At 46.4% G+C, this 17,541-nt stretch overlaps 1 protein-coding gene across 1 annotated transcript in view; it reads left to right on the top strand.

The window, feature by feature from the left end:
- Positions 1–1,087: 1,087 nt before the first annotated feature.
- The window catches only part of Rad21 (RAD21 cohesin complex component), a 31,522-nt gene continuing 15,068 nt past the window's right edge, over positions 1,088–17,541 (top strand). Inside the window, exons 1-2 of the mRNA XM_040730644.1 lie at positions 1,088–1,132; positions 9,629–9,803. Coding sequence (XP_040586578.1) covers positions 9,660–9,803 — 144 coding nt within the window. The 5' untranslated portion in view covers positions 1,088–1,132; positions 9,629–9,659. The remainder of the gene's footprint in view (positions 1,133–9,628; positions 9,804–17,541) is intronic.

The raw sequence follows: 17,541 nt of genomic DNA, 5'->3' as shown, positions 1-17,541 counted from the left end.
ATCAGCTACTGTGCGTTTTATCATCCCGCTGCCATTTTTCCTCTCACAAACCTGTCGTGTGTCACTATGAAACAGACAAGCAGAACACAGGGTTCCAGACATTAGCAGCATCCGGGCTCTCGGGCAGTTATTACATCAGGTCATGCGAGTCATCACTGTGTAGCAAGAAATGCAAAAATAAGAGTATTTTCAAGTGAAAGGTGAAATCTGTCGGTTGAATCCATCCTGCCAACGGTTTGTTGAACCAATCCCCCAAAGTTGACAAATGCACCTCCATCGGGTTCGGTGTTTCCAAACAGAAGTGATTCCACCAGCTGCTGACCCCTGCCCTGAGAAACGTTAAGTGGCATTTGAGTACAGGGAAACGAATGGGTGTGTTGTTGGGATGACGTTAGCCAGGACCATCTTGCTCCCAAGACTCGAATGCCGTGAGAGGGAACGTCCAAAAAAAAAGCACAGGTTGAGAACTTTGTGCAAAAGGCTCTCAAACGCTCCTCCCGGAGCCCCGCGGGCACGCTTTGTGCAAACCTAGGACTGCCTGCAAACAGAACGCGGCTGGACCCGAGACTCCTGATGCCTTCGTCGCTACAGTAAAGGAATCATCTCGCCGCGCCCACGGAAAACCGGCCCACGGCAACCACAACACTTTAACCCAAGCCCAAGTGACAAACTGCACCCAAACTATTTACAGCAACGGCCCGCACTGCGCGTGCGCCCCGTCGGCGGACTCGGCCCGGAACCTTTGCGCCCGCCCCGCCCCGCCCGCACGGGGATGGGAGTGGGCCCAGCCCCGGAAGTGCGGCGATCGCGGCGGGCGGAGGGGGCGGCGGGGGCGGTCCGCGGTCCGCGCAGGCGCAGGAGGCCGTTTTTTTTTTTTTTTTGACCGTAAACATCCTGCCGATTTGAACGGAGGGTTTGGGCGGCCGGAAGAGCCGCGCCGTGCCGGCGGCCATCTTGTTTGTTTGAGTGAATCGCAAAGGAGGCGGCGGCCGCGGCGGTGGCGGGAGCGGCTCCGAGGCGACACCGCGCACACGGGCTGTCCCCCCTTTTCCCCGCCCCCTCCCCCGACCCTCCTCCCCCCTCCCCGGGCCGCCCGCCCGCCCGCCCCTCCCGGCTCCCCGCGGACCTCCAGGTAAGCGGCCTGGCCGACCCCTGCTCGCCGCCGCCGCCGTCGGGGCGCGGGCCCCGCGGCCGGGGGGTGGCGTGGGGCGAGCGGGCACCGCGCGCTCCCCGGGGCAACCCCGAGTCCGGTCCGGTCCGTCCCGGGCCCGCCTTCGCCCGGGCTCCGCGCCGGCCGAGGGACGAATGGTTCCGCTCCCTCCGCGCCTGGCGCGCGCGCGGCCCACAAAAGCCTCCCCCCCGGGGCTGCGGGCGGGGAGGGCGAGCCGGGGTTTGAAGCTGCCCGCTCTCGGGATCCCGCCGCTCCTCCCTCCCTCTCTCCCCGCGGGGGATCGTGGCTGCCCGTGCGCAGAGACGCGGGGCCGGGAGCCGGCGGGCGGATGCGGGGACCCGGGTCCCGGGCGCGTCCGCCAGGCATGCGGTGGCCGCGGGGCTTGGCGGCCAAGTGCGCTGTCGCCCCGAGCCGGTGTCCTCTCTCCAGTTCCCTTCCTACCTCGCGGATCCCACGAACCCGATCGTGGCTGTTAAAAAAAAAAATCGCCGCCCTGGACGTGGGTGTAACCGGGTTTCCCCTTAACTTTTCCAAACTTGGGTTTATTTTTTTCTTAAACAATCGAGGCTCGGGTGTCGCGGGGGAGACGCACGCTGCGATCTCGGGTGCCTCTCTCGCGGCCGGGGAGACGTTTGTGCGAAATGCCCTGCCGGGATAGTGTAAGGTGACACTGGGGGGGGTGTTCGGCTCCACCGAGAGAGCCGCCTTCAAATTGAAGAGGGAAGCGCGATGGAAGATTCCTCCGGGTTCTCTGATTCGCTGGGCCGTGCTCAGCGTCCCCTCACGCGTTGGTGTTGCAAGGGTTTGGGGAAGTGGCTCCTGCGGACGTCGGCGTCTCTTGACAGGGGAAGGTTAACATTTGGCTCCCGTGGAACTGCACGGGGCGAGCCTTGTGTCTTTCTCCCCCACCCCGGGGTGCAGACTGCTATTAAAAATCAAATGCCCCGCGCTGAGAGGCGGCAGAGTTTAAGTTGTAAATACCTTTGTTTGGTGTTGGAAGCAACTTTTTTTTTTGAATAGGCATTGGTTGAGGGCGTGTGCTGTGTCCAGGGTTTGAATTGCTTTAGCGTTTGTACAAGCGAAGTGACAGAGGTGTTTTAAGTAGTGGGCTCCGTACTTTCTGTAGTGTGCCCAGCAAGTACGTTGGGAATTTCTTTTCTGATTTAGCAAATCATGCAAGTTCTAGGAAAGGTTTAAACTTGAGTGTTCGGGAAGTTTGTAATTCTTGAGAGACATACTCAGTGCTAACTGGGCAAGTTGTGTTTTTGAGAATACTGCATGCATCTGCTTGGCACTACGTGGACATTCATTTAATTTTCATTATTCCTCATGAATTGTGTGGTTGAGGAAGCTAAAAGTCAGGGTTTTGTTGCTATATTTTGTTATTGCTTGGAGAGCTGGAGGAATCTCATTATGTAGCCCAGGCTGGCCTTGAAGATCTTCCTGCCTCAGAGTCGGGAGTCCTGGGATTACAGACACTAGGCCCGTGCTAAACTTCAGACATGAAATCCTTCCTTCCTTCCTTCCTTCCTTCCTTCCTTCCTTCCTTCCTTCCTTCCTTTCCTTCCTTCCTTCCGCTTTGGTGTGAGATCCCCTGGAACTGGAGTTGCGACATTTGTGTGCTGCCATGTGTGTGGGTGCTGGGAATCGAACACTGGTCCTCTGGAAGAGCATCATTGAGTAGGTCACCTCTCTTAACCTCGGAGCCATCTCTCCAGCCCATGAAATGATTCCTTAGCCATTAAAAATAACTAATTAAGGAAAGAGTTAAATTTCAAGCTAGAGCTGACTCTGCCAGTATTAGTACCAAAGGAGAGTTAAGCAGTTATGTGCAGGCTAGACATACCTTTTTCTTTTTTTAGCCTTCCATGCCACTAGCTGACAGCTCCGTTTTTATTTGAGTTAGGTATTGATGTTTTCCAAAGTTAGTAAATGACCGACTGTCACCTGTCGGTGCTTTTATAATAGGAAAAGTGAACTACATGAAGGTTAGAAAGCATAACTTGCTAGCTAATCCAAGTGAGGATTATGCGTGACTCCTGGTGTGGTCGTTTCTGTTAATAGGATAGGTAATGTAGCTGTGCCCAAGGTTTTTTAAAAAATCACACGAGTACATGCAAAATAGTCCAAAAGTGCGGCCCACTCTCCGGTTCTGTAAGCACTCCACACATGCTTTGCGCACGCGCATGTGCAGAATGCTCCGAAGCATGTGCAGTTGACCAAACCGGCGTGTTCATTGGCTCCGCATAGGTGGATTAACCCACCATGGCTCTAAAATGCTATACATCTTTTGTTGCCTTTCATGCTTTTTTTTTTTTTTTTTTTTTTTTTGGTGTTTCGAGACAGGCTTTCTCTGTATTGTTTTGGAACTCAAAGCTCTGTAAACCAGGCTGGCCTTTCCTCCTGCCTCTGCCTCCCAAGTGCCGGGATTAAAAGCGAGGGCCACCAACCACCAGCATTGTACTTACTATGGCGATTTTCTTTTTAAACTAGTGGAAGGTTGGTGAGAACCCTTTACACCGCCAATCTAAATTTTTTTTCCCCAACATTCAGATCATGATTGGGTTCATTTTGGTTAGTAAAATGCTAACCAAAGCCTCTTTTGACTCAACTGGAAACGGTTGAGAACCAAGCCTGCCATTTCTCTTGAAATATGCATGTGTCCTTGTCTTTTTGAGAGGGCCACTTTGCCTTAGTACCTGTAGGAAATGGGCTCTAGGGCACATACCAAGGGGGGAAAATCTGGGGGAGCTTCAATTCTCTGGTACACTATTGTTTAGGGAATAATGAAAAGGTGTACATGTTCAAAACACACTCTTTAAAAAGCATTTCCCATTGAAGCTGACTGAATCTAAGAATATGGAACCTTTAGATATGAAGGGGCAGCTGAGGCAACTATATATACATAGAGCACATCCATTAAGTCACAAATACACCCCCATGCACACCAGTATTTTAAATTTGGCCTGGACCTTTTCCTATTAGTACCAAGCTGACATCATTGTTTAAGGCTGCCTTGCATCTGTTGTATAGATGTATTTGTTTTCAAGTCACTTATTAATAGTCAGGTAGAGTCCTGATGTTCTGATAAATTTGATACTAATGAGTAAGTTATGCTATCAAGGCAACAAAAAGTACACTTCCATCAAGCACTAGAAAACACACTTTTCCTGTGTCCTCTTTATTCTATGTGAAATGGGCTGGCATTGGGTCATTAGGAAATTTGGCAAAACATTTGGTGCTGCTTAGTTTGCTCTCTCCCTCTCCCTCCCTCCCTCCCTGTGTCTCTTCTGTCTCCACACATCCAAGTATATCTTTAATATTGATTACTGGAAATGTAATTTCTGTCCAGAAAGCATGGATGTGTGGAATTTTCATAAGACCATGCCAAATTGCTCTTGAAAAAGGTTGTGTTAGTTTAACTTTCCTGATAGGTGAGTGAAAAGCTGGTGATGGTGGATATTGTAGCAGAAATGTGAGCTTCAATTTGACTTTGCTTCTTTAGAATAAATAGAACTGTTTTATTTTTGCATGAGTGAGTGTGTTCTAAGTAACCATCAACAATTAAGTTGCTGCTTTAGAAAAAGTCGGTTCAAATCACTGCATTGAGAAGCTCTTCTCTGACTTCAAATGCAAGGGTCTTTTGTAAAGAATCAACACTGTTGAGAATATCCAGAATCTCTACAGGTTAAACAACCATTTTTTAAAGTGAAAGGTTTGTGTTACTAAGGCAGAAAGGAGTGTAGTGATACTTGGGTGTTTTTTTTTTTTCTTTATTTGACTGTGGCTGTCATTGAGTGACTACTGTTGCTCTGACTTCCCTTGTAGAATTCTCTCCAGTTACTAATCATTTCCCAGATTAATTTTAGTGTTCCTCTGCTTTACTTAGCATCTCCCACCCGTGCCCAAATCTATTTAGGAATCTGCCTGCACATAGCTGGGATGCTTGAGGCTCAGTCCTGACCAGCAGCTGAAGGACGGCCCTACACTACTCACACCTGTTGAAGCGTGTTAGTAGTTTTAATCTCTAGATTCTCTAGAATTTCTTAGACTTCTTAATTAAGAGATCAGTTGGTATATCCTATTTTCTTATTAAGCACAAACTTAGTAACTCGTTTGGCCTGCATTGTTGTGACAAGTTTTTCTCTTATTTGGAACACAATGTTTTGAGGTTTTCGTGTAGAACAGTGACTGCATTTCTAAGAAAACATTGCCATATTGAATTTCTGTAAATTTTCTAGGTTGGTTTGTTTGTTTTGCAAGATAGGGTTTGTCTGTGTAGCCTTGGCTGTCTAAGTACTCCCTCTATAGACTAGCCCCTGAACTCACAGAGATCCTCCTGCCTCTGCCTCCCAGGTGCGGGATTAAGGGCAACCACCAGACTCTAGGGATAGTTGAGGTTTTGCTCTAACAAACCTTTGAATGCTTGAAAATACAATTTTCAAATGAAAGGCTCCCTTCGATTGTGGTAAGCATACTGTTACATAAAGTGCCAAGTGGCAACCATGTAACTGCAAGTATTATTTAATACACCACATAACATTTGATCTGAATATTTTCTCTTGCGGTATTCTTCTCAACCCGATATTTGGTAGAAAGGTTACACTATTACATTAAATAGTTGGGGAAGCTTGTGTTTTTTCTTTTTGTGCCGTGAATTAATAATGCACTTGACACATTAGGCTCAAATAAGAATGTCAGCATGCTTTTTATTAAGTGTTGGAAAGGGGAGAGCTGGGGCACACCTGCCTCTTTCTGTCTGGCTGACACACTGCCTTCCCGCAAATGATACATCATTTTCCCCTCTCACCCCCCAAGCCCTCCCATGCACTCACCTTGTTCTCTTTCAGATTCATGGCCTCTCTTTCTTTGTATGGTGTGCGCGTGCGTGCGTGCGTGCGTGTGTGTTCCTAAATGTAAAAATGAACCCTGCTCCGTCTGTGTAATGTTACTTGTATGTTTGTTTTCAGGGCTGACCTTTCGGTATGCACTTCCTTGGGGAAGACTCACTCTTGCTCTCTGCATTCCTTAGCTGCTCTAGTTCCATGACTTCACTAGCCCAGACACTGCCTAGGTTTCCCTCTTAAGTCCAGTTAGAGAGCTCTTGTTACCACCAAACTGTGTGTGCGACTCCTGCACCCTTAGAGTTGCTGTGGCAGTGCCATGCTGGTCATCCCTGTGGTTCAGAGGCATCATAGACTTAGTTGCTTTCCTTCTTTGGAGGTGAGATCCAGCTTGGATGCTTTGGCCCAGCCTTCAAAGAGTATGGCATCCCTAGCAATGAGGACTTACCTTTCACCAGGGCACCCAAGGCAATCGCTATCCGTAGTCTCTGTTGTTTGGACAAAAGAGACCAACAGTTCAGAGGAGGGGACTTCTCCCGCCAGTGTTGGAGTTTTGGTTAGGTAGTCTTCGGTTCTTGAATAAAGCATTGTCAGCCCAGTGTGAAATTTTTACTTAATGTATTACATGTAATTTTAGGTAGATAATGTGATTCCTTATGACTTTCATGCATCTTTATTGTTATTTTACCCTCCTGGATTTATCTCCCTCTCCTCCATAGGTAACCCCCTAGTTTTTCCCATTTTCCCCTTAAGATCACTTACACCAAGTTATGCTATTCCCTTCTATTGCCCCCCTAACTTTTCCTGGTTTCTCCAGATTACACACTCAAGCTCAAGATTTGGAGCTGGGAGCCTCATGAGAGAACATTCAGTGTGCATATTTCTAGTCTGAGTTACCTTGCTCAATATAATCTTTGCTAGTTCTATCCATTTTTTCTTTACCACAAGTAATGTTTTTTGGCATACATGAAATTCTAGCTATGTTTCCTTTAAAACAGTTTCTTTTCATCAATGGAAAGAATGGGCATGTTGTCAGTTAAAACATGAGCAAATTTTTATTTTAAAATTTCCTTTGTTTGAAAATATGAAATTATAGTTACTCGTGTTTTTTTTTAACTACTAAAAAATGTTTACATATTCTCCAGCATTTGATGTTGCCTTTGTTTTTGCTTAAACCCATGTGGTAAGGCTACATTGGTTAACTCGTGAGGGTTAGTTTGTGTTTTCATAGTGACTTAGAATTACTCTATTTTATGTTCCTGTTTCTCATGGGGATGTCCTCTGTGATGACATTTCCTTTTTGCTCACTTTCTAATTGGATTTTCTGTTTTACTTTTTAGTCATGACGGTTCCTTACTTGTTCTAGCCAGATAATGGGGTTTATAACTTTTTTCAGTTTGAGTTCTAAAGCAAGATTTTAATTTAATGAAGGCCAGTTTACAGAGCACATTATTGACAGTGTAGTGCTGTGTCTAAAAACACTTGTTCCAAACCGTTGGTACCTTTTTCTAAAAGTGTGCTAGTACACATTTAAGCTGTGATCTCATTTTAAGAGATTTTTATTCAGATTCAGTTTTTGTTAGGCAGTGAACTGGAGTTAACTTAAGGTAGCCAGCTGGAACGACGTAAACTGAACTTTGGGACTTGCATGCTCTTTAGGTTTTGTTGGATGTGCTGCATAGGCAGTGCTCTTGTAATCCAGAGAGCAGGCAGCATGGTGAATGCACAGTGGCTTATCCTGGGGTTCAGATGGAGGTAATGTAGTGTTTTGAATAATTATTTGTGTGTAGCTTGCGAGGTCCAAATTTAGCTGTTTTGGTTTTGCATTTTGTTTCTGTTCTGTGTAGGTCTGTCCAGTTTGTTGCAGGACTTATCATTCCATCTTTGACTTGCTTCTGCATCTTTGTGAAAAGTCATTTGGAGATACACACATCTGTTTCTGGGTTCTCTGTTTGGTCGTAGGTATCCCTGTGTGTCTTTGTGCTGGTACCACAATGTTGAGCTACAGCTGTCTAAGGTTTAAAACTTATGGATTTAATCTTTGTTTTCCTGTTCATTTTTGAAGTGGTTTTTGCTTTTCTAGTGGCTTTGTTGCTCCATATTAATTTTAGGATAATTCTTGTCTATGGTTGTAAAGAGATAGACTGTTATGATCGTTGTATTAAATTACCCTTGAAACCATATGTACTCTTATTGTATTGCCTAGCAACTACACCTTATAATGGTTGTTGTAGAGAGAAGTTTGGTTGACAGTAAGTAAGTATGCATACAATATGTACATTGGCTTTATCAGCAGTGGCCCAAACTTAATACCTAGGCAGACGTTCCTCAGTGGGTAAGTGGCTAAGTCGATGGTAGCTTATTCCCTCATAGAATGCTATGCAGCACTAGAAGAGTGAGTGCACTGTTGGTAAGTGGTTAGGGGAGTGGACCTCAGCAACACTGCTAAATCTGAAGAAAGTCCATGCTGTGTGACTTGTGTTGCCTATATAAAAATACCAAAATGAGATGGTATAGAGAGATACCTTATGTCACTGTCTGGGTTTGGAAGATACCACTGTTGAAACAGCTGTTGGTGACTCTGTAGTCATTTCAAAATTAAAGAAAGCCAAAACTAGGGAATGGAGAGATGGCTTAGTAGCTAAGTATGTTGCTCTTGTAGAGGACCCAAGTTCAGTGCCCATATGGTGGCTCACGTTCCCAACCCCAGTTCCAGGGAATCTATACCATCTTCCACTCTGACTTCCACGAGCACCAGGCACACATGTGAGTTCATCCAGGCAAAACACTCATACATACAGAATAAATTTTAAAGGCAGTCAACCTTGAGCAGAAGATTTATTTTTAAGCCAAAACTAGTCTTATTTTATTAAAGATCCGCTTTTTATTTCTTGAAAGTAGGCCTCTGGTTGGGCAGTTGTGGTGTATGCGCCTTTAATCCCAGCACTCGGGAGGCAGAGGCAGGTAGATCAGAGTTCGAGGCCAGCATGGTCTACAGAGCGAGTTCCAGGATAGGCTCCAAAGCTACAGAGAAACCCTGTCTTGAAAAACCGGAGGGAAAAAAAAAGATATGGCAGGTTCCACCTACACAATGGGTCAGGCCACCTACTCAGTTTTGCTTGAGTGGCCTGAAAGGCTCTGCTCAGCAGGTACTTGCTGCTGCCCGTGCGGTTGCCTTTCTTTCTAGATTTTGTACTTTGGGGTTTGTTTTTCTTTTTGTGACACTTGGGATTGCACCTGAGGCATCATATGTGCTAGCCTTAGATGTTTTTCTCTCTTTACATCTCGATACTAGCCAATTATCAGAATTATGGCGACTCTCAGTAAGTAGCCTAGAAATAGGATTGGTACTTGGTTGGATTTAGGATAAGAGGTTTTTGGTGACAGTCTTTACAATAGCAAGTCATGAAAGCAGTTTGACCCTTTTCCATGTACATCTTAATACTTGGAGATGGGCCTTGCCTTCAAATTAAAATAATGGGATTGTTTTGTAAAATGTTTACTGTACTTTCAGGCTCTTTGTAAAATGTAAGAAACTAGATTTTTTTGTGTTTTTTTACATGTCTAATATTTCCATCCTCACATGAAACTTAATAATTTTTTCTCTCCTCAGGTTTCTTGCTGTTTCGTAGCAAACAAGAAAAATGTTCTACGCACATTTTGTCCTCAGTAAAAGAGGGCCTCTGGCCAAAATTTGGCTGGCGGCCCATTGGGACAAGAAGCTAACCAAAGCCCATGTGTTTGAGTGTAACTTAGAGAGCAGTGTGGAGAGCATCATCTCACCAAAGGTAGGTGTGATGCTGGTGATTTGTATGACGTTTATTGGGGGGGGGCGGCGACTTGTAAAGCAGCTGCAACTGTACATTGCAAGCAAGGGAAGCCTCGCGGTAGATTCTCCAAATGTCCTTCCTTATGAAAACCTTACGATTGCAGTACAGTGATGAGCATGATGTATGGACTGGCATTGAGAAGTACTCTGTAGGACCTGTAGTCTGACCCTCGGTGGTCCTTATTGTTTGTGTGTGCTTGGGGGGTTATATCTGGGGAATAATGCTGAGTGGCAGCAGAGACTCGTTCTTAAACTTTGTGTGGAAATGTCTATTTTTAGGTGGAGGGCTTGGGGATTAAAGTTTTCTGTAGACGTCCTGCTGGTTTTAAAATTAGTAGCGGGTGGAGCTGACTGAGGGTCTTTCTTTCACAACCTTCCTAGGACAGTTCTGATTTGAAGATTTTAGTAACAGGAGGCTGGGCAGACAGAAAAAGTTATCAGTAGTCCTAGCACGGAGACTGTCCTCTCCTAGTACTTTGCCTGATAGTATTATGGGTGTATATGTTACACACAGTATTTGTTTTATTGTTTACATAAAAGTAAGTTACAGTGCTTTGTAATTGACTGCATTCGGAAACAGTGATGTTTACGGCTCACTTAATTGTTGCACAGTGCCGGAGCCCCCCCCCCCCCCCCAGAATGTTCAGGAATTGAAAGACCTCAGCTGAGGAGAAAGAATTTACAACATCATTACAGGATTTGCAGTGAGGAAAAGTCCTTCTCTACTGGACTAGTTTACATTATTTCTAAGTTTTAGAACTCGTAATTCTTCTTGTAGTGTGAAATGCAACCGTCTAAACGATGGGAGAATTATGCATTGAAGAAAAAGTAGTATTTCCAGGCCAGAGAATTGATTGAGGCAGTGAAAGTGCTCGCTGTGCAAGCCTGGTGGCCTGAGTTCAGGTCCCTGGACCCTGGAGAAGCAGAGTGAGGTGGCAGCTGTCTGTGGTCCTGGGCAAGGTAGCGCGGGGTTGGAACACACACATCCCACGCCTCCCGCAAAGGCTGGCGGGCCAGCTAGCCTGGAGTACACAGCACCGTGCCAAGCAAGAGGAGAGGCCCCATGCAAAACCACAAGTGGGGAGCACTGAGGTTCAGTGGGTTAAAGCGTGTGCCATGGAGCCTAACTCCAGAGTGGGGACCCGGGGGGCGGGGGGGGGGGAATGCCCTGCTCCTGCGAGTTGTCTTCCGACAAACAAACGCATGCACTAATACATGGAATTAGGAAAAAGGTGGCGGGCAGCGTTTGACCCGTGATTGTCCTCTAACCCTATAGACATGCACGTATACATTATACGTGCTTACCTAAATAACACTAAAAATGAAGGTTTTTCTTAAAGGATGGTCTTTTCAATGAGTAGTACTAGAACAAATGCTATCAGCATGTATGGAAATAAATTTAGAAACACACCTTATTTCTTCCGAGAATAAGTTAGTTCAGGACCATGGTGCTAAAATGTGAAGTATAGAACTCCTAGTAAATAACTTGATAGTTGTCCTTGAGTCTGACATTCTCTTTTGTGACGTGGTGGCACAGGTATAAGCTGAGTGGTTAAGTTAAATTTTCTCTGCCACTGAAGCACGTTCTTCCTTTGTAAAACACCGTTGAGAGAACAAAAGGACACTCAGATGATACTGTTGGAGAAAATTATTCATGCTGTACAGAGAACTCTGAAGACTTAAAGAAAATTCTAAACTAGGCCAAAAACTTGTCCAAATTGGATCAAAGAAAATATGCAGAAAGCAAGTAAATGCATTTAAAGGAGTTCCCACATCATGTGATCAAAGAAAAATGAAAAAAACAAGTGTCATCGTGTATGTATTAGAATGACCAAAATCCAAAAACCCTGAGAATGCTGAGTGTGAGTGAGCGGCGACAGGAGCCTGCACCGTTAGTACTGAGTGTACGGTGACAGGAGCCTGCACTGTTAGTGGTGAGTATGAGTGAGCGGCGACAGGAGCCTGCACCGTTAGTGGTGAGTGTGTGAGCAGTGACAGGAGCCTGCACTGTTAGTGGTGAGTGAGTGTGCAGTGACAGGAGCCTGCACCGTTAGTGGTGAGTGAGTGTGCAGTGACAGGAGCCTGCACCGTTAGTGGTGAGTGAGTGAGCGGCGACAGGAGCCTGCACCGTTAGTGGTGAGTGTGCAGTGACAGGAGCCTGCACTGTTAGTGGTGAGTATGAGTGAGCAGTGACAGGAGCCTGCACTGTTAGTGGTGAGTGTGTGTGCAGTGACAGGAGCCTGCACCGTTAGTGGTGAGTGTGCAGTGACAGGAGCCTGCACCGTTAGTGGTGAGTGTGTGTGCAGTGACAGGAGCCTGCACCGTTAGTGGTGAGTGAGTGTGCAGTGACAGGAGCCTGCACCGTTAGTGGTGAGTGTGTGAGCAGTGACAGGAGCCTGCACCGTTAGTGGTGAGTGTGAGTGAGCGGTGACAGGAGTCTGCACCATTAGTGGTGAGTGAGTGAGCGGTGACAGGAGCCTGCACCGTTAGTGGTGAGTGAGTGAGCAGTGACAGGAGCCTGCACCGTTAGTGGTGAGTGTGAGTGAGCGGTGACAGGAGTCTGCACCATTAGTGGTGAGTGAGTGTGCAGTGACAGGAGCCTGCACCGTTAGTGGTGAGTGTGAGTGTGCAGTGACAGGAGCCTGCACCGTTAGTGGTGAGTGAGTGAGCAGTGACAGGAGCCTGCACTGTTAGTGGTGTGTGAGCAGTGACAGGAGCCTGCACCGTTAGTGGTGAGTGAGTGAGCAGTGACAGGAGCCTGCACCGTTAGTGGTGAGTGTGTGAGCAGTGACAGGAGCCTGCACCGTTAGTGGTGAGTGTGAGTGAGCGGTGACAGGAGTCTGCACCGTTAGTGGTGAGTGAGTGAGCGGTGACAGGAGCCTGCACCGTTAGTGGTGAGTGAGTGTGCAGTGACAGGAGCCTGCACCGTTAGTGGTGAGTGTGAGTGTGCAGTGACAGGAGCCTGCACCGTTAGTGGTGAGTGTGTGAGCGGTGACAGGAGCCTGCACCGTTAGTGGTGAGTGTGCGGTGACAGGAGCCTGCACTGTTAGTGGTGAGTGAGCAGTGACAGGAGCCTGCACCGTTAGTGGTGAGTGAGTGTGCAGTGACAGGAGCCTGCACTGTTAGTGCTGAGTGTGTGAGCAGTGACAGGAGCCTGCACCGTTAGTGGTGAGTGAGTGAGCAGTGACAGGAGCCTGCACTGTTAGTGCTGAGTGTGTGAGCAGTGACAGGAGCCTGCACCGTTAGTGGTGAGTGAGTGTGCAGTGACAGGAGCCTGCACTGTTGGTGGGAATGTGAGCAGTGTGATCGCTTTGCAGTGTGAGCAGTGCTTTATTTACTCAGAGGTCGTTGAAGACCTAATGGCTATACTTAAAAAAGGATGTTTATAACGGCCTTACTCAGCGTTGCTGTAGATACGGAGCACCTGAGAGATCCTCAGTACAGGAGCTGGCGAAGTGTATACGGAGGCACTGCTCTAGTGAAGTGTATAGGAGGCACTGCTCTAGTGAAGTGTATACACAGGCACTGCTCTAGTGAAGTGTATACGAGGCACTGCTCTAGTGAAGTGTATACACAGGCACTGCTCTAGGGAAATGTATACGAGGCACTGCTCTAGTGAAGTGTATACACAGGCACTGCTCTAGTGAAGTGTATACGGAGGCACTGCTCTAGTGAAGTGTATAGGAGGCACTGCTCTAGTGAAGTGTATACAGGCACTGCTCTAGTGAAGTGTATAGGAGGCACTGCTCTAGTGAAGTGTATACACAGGCACTGCTCTAGTGAAGTGTATACAGAGGCACTGCTCTAGTGAAGTGTATACACAGGCACTGCTCTAGTGAAGTGTATACAGGCACTGCTCTAGTGAAGTGTATACACAGGCACTGCTTTAGTGAAGTGTACACAGAGGCACTGCTCTAGTGAAGTGTATACACAGGCACTGCTCTAGTGAAGTGTATACACAGGTACTGCTCTAGTGAAGTGTATACACAGGCACTGCTCTAGTGAAGTGTATAGGAGGCACTGCTCTAGTGAAGTGTATACGGAGGCACTGCTCTAGTGAAGTGTATAGGAGGCACTGCTCTAGTGAAGTGTATACGGAGGCACTGCTCTAGTGAAGTGTACACAGGCACTGCTCTAGTGAAGTGTATACACAGGCACTGCTCTAGTGAAGTGTATACGAGGCACTGCTCTAGTGAAGTGTATACACAGGCACTGCTCTAGTGAAGTGTATACACAGGCACTGCTCTAGGGAAGTGTACACAGAGGCACTGCTCTAGTGAAGTGTATACAGTCACTGCTCTAGTGAAGTGTATACATAGGCACTGCTCTAGTGAAGTGTATAGGAGGCACTGCTCTAGTGAAGTGTATAGGAGGCACTGCTCTAGTGAAGTGTATACACAGGCACTGCTCTAGTGAAGTGTATACACAGGCACTGCTCTAGTGAAGTGTATACACAGGCACTGCTCTAGTGAAGTGTATACGAGGCACTGCTCTAGTGAAGTGTATAGGAGGCACTGCTCTAGGGAAGTGTATACACAGGCACTGCTCTAGTGAAGTGTATACAGTCACTGCTCTAGTGAAGTGTATACACAGGCACTGCTCTAGTGAAGTGTGTACGGAGGCACTGCTCTAGTGAAGTGTATACACAGTCACTGCTCTAGTGAAGTGTATACACAGGCACTGCTCTAGTGAAGTGTATACACAGGCACTGCTCTAGTGAAGTGTGTACGGAGGCACTGCTCTAGTGAAGTGTATACAGGCACTGCTCTAGTGAAGTATATACACAGGCACTGCTCTAGTGAAGTGTATACACAGGCACTGCTCTAGTGAAGTGTATACAGAGGCCACTGCTCTAGTGAAGTGTATAGGAGGCACTGCTCTAGTGAAGTGTATACACAGGCACTGCTCTAGTGAAGTGTATACACAGGCACTGCTCTAGTGAAGTGTATACAGGCACTGCTCTAGTGAAGTGTATACACAGGCACTGCTCTAGTGAAGTGTATAGGAGGCACTGCTCTAGTGAAGTGTATACACAGGCACTGCTCTAGTGAAGTGTATACACAGGCACTGCTCTAGTGAAGTGTATACACAGGCACTGCTCTAGTGAAGTGTATACACAGGCACTGCTCTAGTGAAGTGTATACACAGGCACTGCTCTAGTGAAGTGTATACAGTCACTGCTCTAGTGAAGTGTATACAGGCACTGCTCTAGTGAAGTGTACGGAGGCACTGCTCTAGTGAAGTGTATAGGAGGCACTGCTCTAGTGAAGTGTGTACGGAGGCACTGCTCTAGTGAAGTGTATACACAGGCACTGCTCTAGTGAAGTGTATACACAGGCACTGCTCTAGTGAAGTGTATACAGGCACTGCTCTAGTGAAGTGTATACACAGGCACTGCTCTAGTGAAGTGTATACGGAGGCACTGCTCTAGTGAAGTGTATACACAGGCACTGCTCTAGTGAAGTGTATACGGAGGCACTGCTCTGGAAGGCTCCTGCTGCCGGTTCTGACTGTGGGGACACTTGAAAGGCACAGCTTTGATGGTACTGAAAATGAGAGGTTGGGAAAGGAGGAAGTTACGACTGGGCTGACACAAGCTTGGTTTTAGTGCGGTAAACCTGTGCTGCTCTGCTGTAATGGTGAGTGCATGGCCTTGTCCACTGATCTAAAGGGACTCCGGGTCATCGTGTGACTGTACCAGTAGGTTGGGTGTTGTTGACAACGAGCCGCACTGTCGTGTAGCAGCAGAGTAGGCGGTGTATGGGAAATCACTTAGGTGAGAGAAAGTTGCTGTGTCGATGTACTGACGCAGACATTGGTACCAGAGCGCTGAGCAGTGGATGCAGTCCTTTTAATGACAGAATGCAGTGCGCACACAAGCGTGCTTACATATGAGAGTGTACGTGTCCAGAGTCTGCTTATGCACACAAGCCTGGAAGGTATAGCAAGACATTGGGTTCTGTAGGTGCTAAGACTGAGGGCTTTATTTCTCCTTTTGTAAGGTAGCCAATCATAGTAGTAATCATTTCTTGGTAAACCTCTCTGATCATATCTTAAATTGTCCTTAAAGTTTAGGAAGATAATTGATGGGCTAATTGATAAACCTTTAGTATTGTAACAGTGGGCTTCCTAGTGCCCTAGTTTGCACAGCTGATCCAGTTATGTGGGAACGTAGTAGGTGTTTTGTTTTGTTTTTTTAAGTGCTCATTGAGATAAATAGAAACTGGACAGGTTGCATTCTTTTTGTTGGCATCCATAAACAGTGAGAGTACTTGGTTTTAGTGGCTGCTTTTTGTAGTAAGTATATGTAGAGTACTCTGTACACTACAGAAAGGGTGCGACTGGAACAGATGAGTGTGCTGACAGAATGGAGTCAGTTTGACAAAAGCATGAAAAAGATTACTGTGGGGCAGCACAGGTTACTAAAATATTTAAGTCACTTCTAGGTGGGGTTTTTTCTTTGCCTATATTGGAATATGGCGTAAAGCTATTTTGACATGGTGAACTGACCTGAAACTTGGTTTGCCTTGATGAGCATTTTGTGTGAGCAAATTGTGTGCTCACTGAGACTGTGTCAGACTTATGGCTGTAGCGGACTGCACGCTACAAGAATTCCCCGACTCCTCCACTAAAGGGACCAGACCAGGTGCCTTCTCTTGAACACAGTCTGTGGTCTTCATACTTATATTTACATTGCTTGAAAGCATGTCTTGCCTTGTTTTACCCACTATAACCAAACTAGTTCAAAAAGAAAGCCTTTTATGGGTCAAGACCATGCTGGTGAAACCCACAAAGACAGCTGACTGGACAAGGGACTCTTGAACCCCAGACTGATGGGTGAGAGGCCAACAGGACTGATCCAGACTCCATGAATGTAGTGTCAGTGAGGAGGCCTCAGAAATCTCTGGGGCCTTGGGTAGTAGATCAGTGTTCACCGTGGCGTACGAATGGACTTTGGGAGCCCATTCCACATGGAGGGATGCTCTCTCCACCTGGACACATGGGGAAGGACCTAGGTCCTGCCCTGGATGAAATAACAGACTCTGGAGATCCCCCCAAGGAGAGCTTCACACTCCCTGGGGAATGATGTGGGAATCGGGTGGGGGGCTGGAGAGGTCTGGGAGAGGGACGTGGGAGAGGGAGCTGGGATTGACATGTGAAGCATCCGTGTTTCTAATTTAAATAAAAACATATTCGGGGGGAAGCCCTTTATACTAGGAAGTTATACATTTTGGAAGTTGTGATGTCTTTCTTAGGCTGCGGTACCATCTGTAATTTGAAAATCCATTGGACCACATACATGTAGATAGATCTTTTTTCCCATTAATTAGGGGTGGGATATTATTAGAAATTACTTTTTGTGTCCTAGATTTAATGAGATTTGTTATAATTTGATGTGTCTAACAATTTATGCTAGGAAATTTGTTGTTTTTGCTTTCAATCACATAAAATAACCATAAATACAGAGACTAGATTGCAAATGGGGTCCTAGAAAAATTCATTGTAAACATATAACTTAAAATATAATTTAATTTTAGGCATATGTTTTGGCAAAAAAAAGTTTTTGCCCTAGAACTTGGGAAGCTTAAGTTTATGATATGATTTTGGGAAAACCATCTGGAGAACTCTTGAGTTGTTACTTTTATTCTTTAAATTACTGTTTCTTCTTGTAGCCAGGAGAGTTTTGAGTACTTCGT

This window comes from Mesocricetus auratus, unplaced genomic scaffold (genome assembly GCF_017639785.1).
Source record: "Mesocricetus auratus isolate SY011 unplaced genomic scaffold, BCM_Maur_2.0 Super-Scaffold_100023, whole genome shotgun sequence".
NCBI classification, from domain to species: domain Eukaryota; kingdom Metazoa; phylum Chordata; class Mammalia; order Rodentia; family Cricetidae; genus Mesocricetus; species Mesocricetus auratus.
The sequence above is the reverse complement of the archived record's forward strand: the minus strand, read 5'-3'. Positions and strand labels throughout refer to the sequence as shown.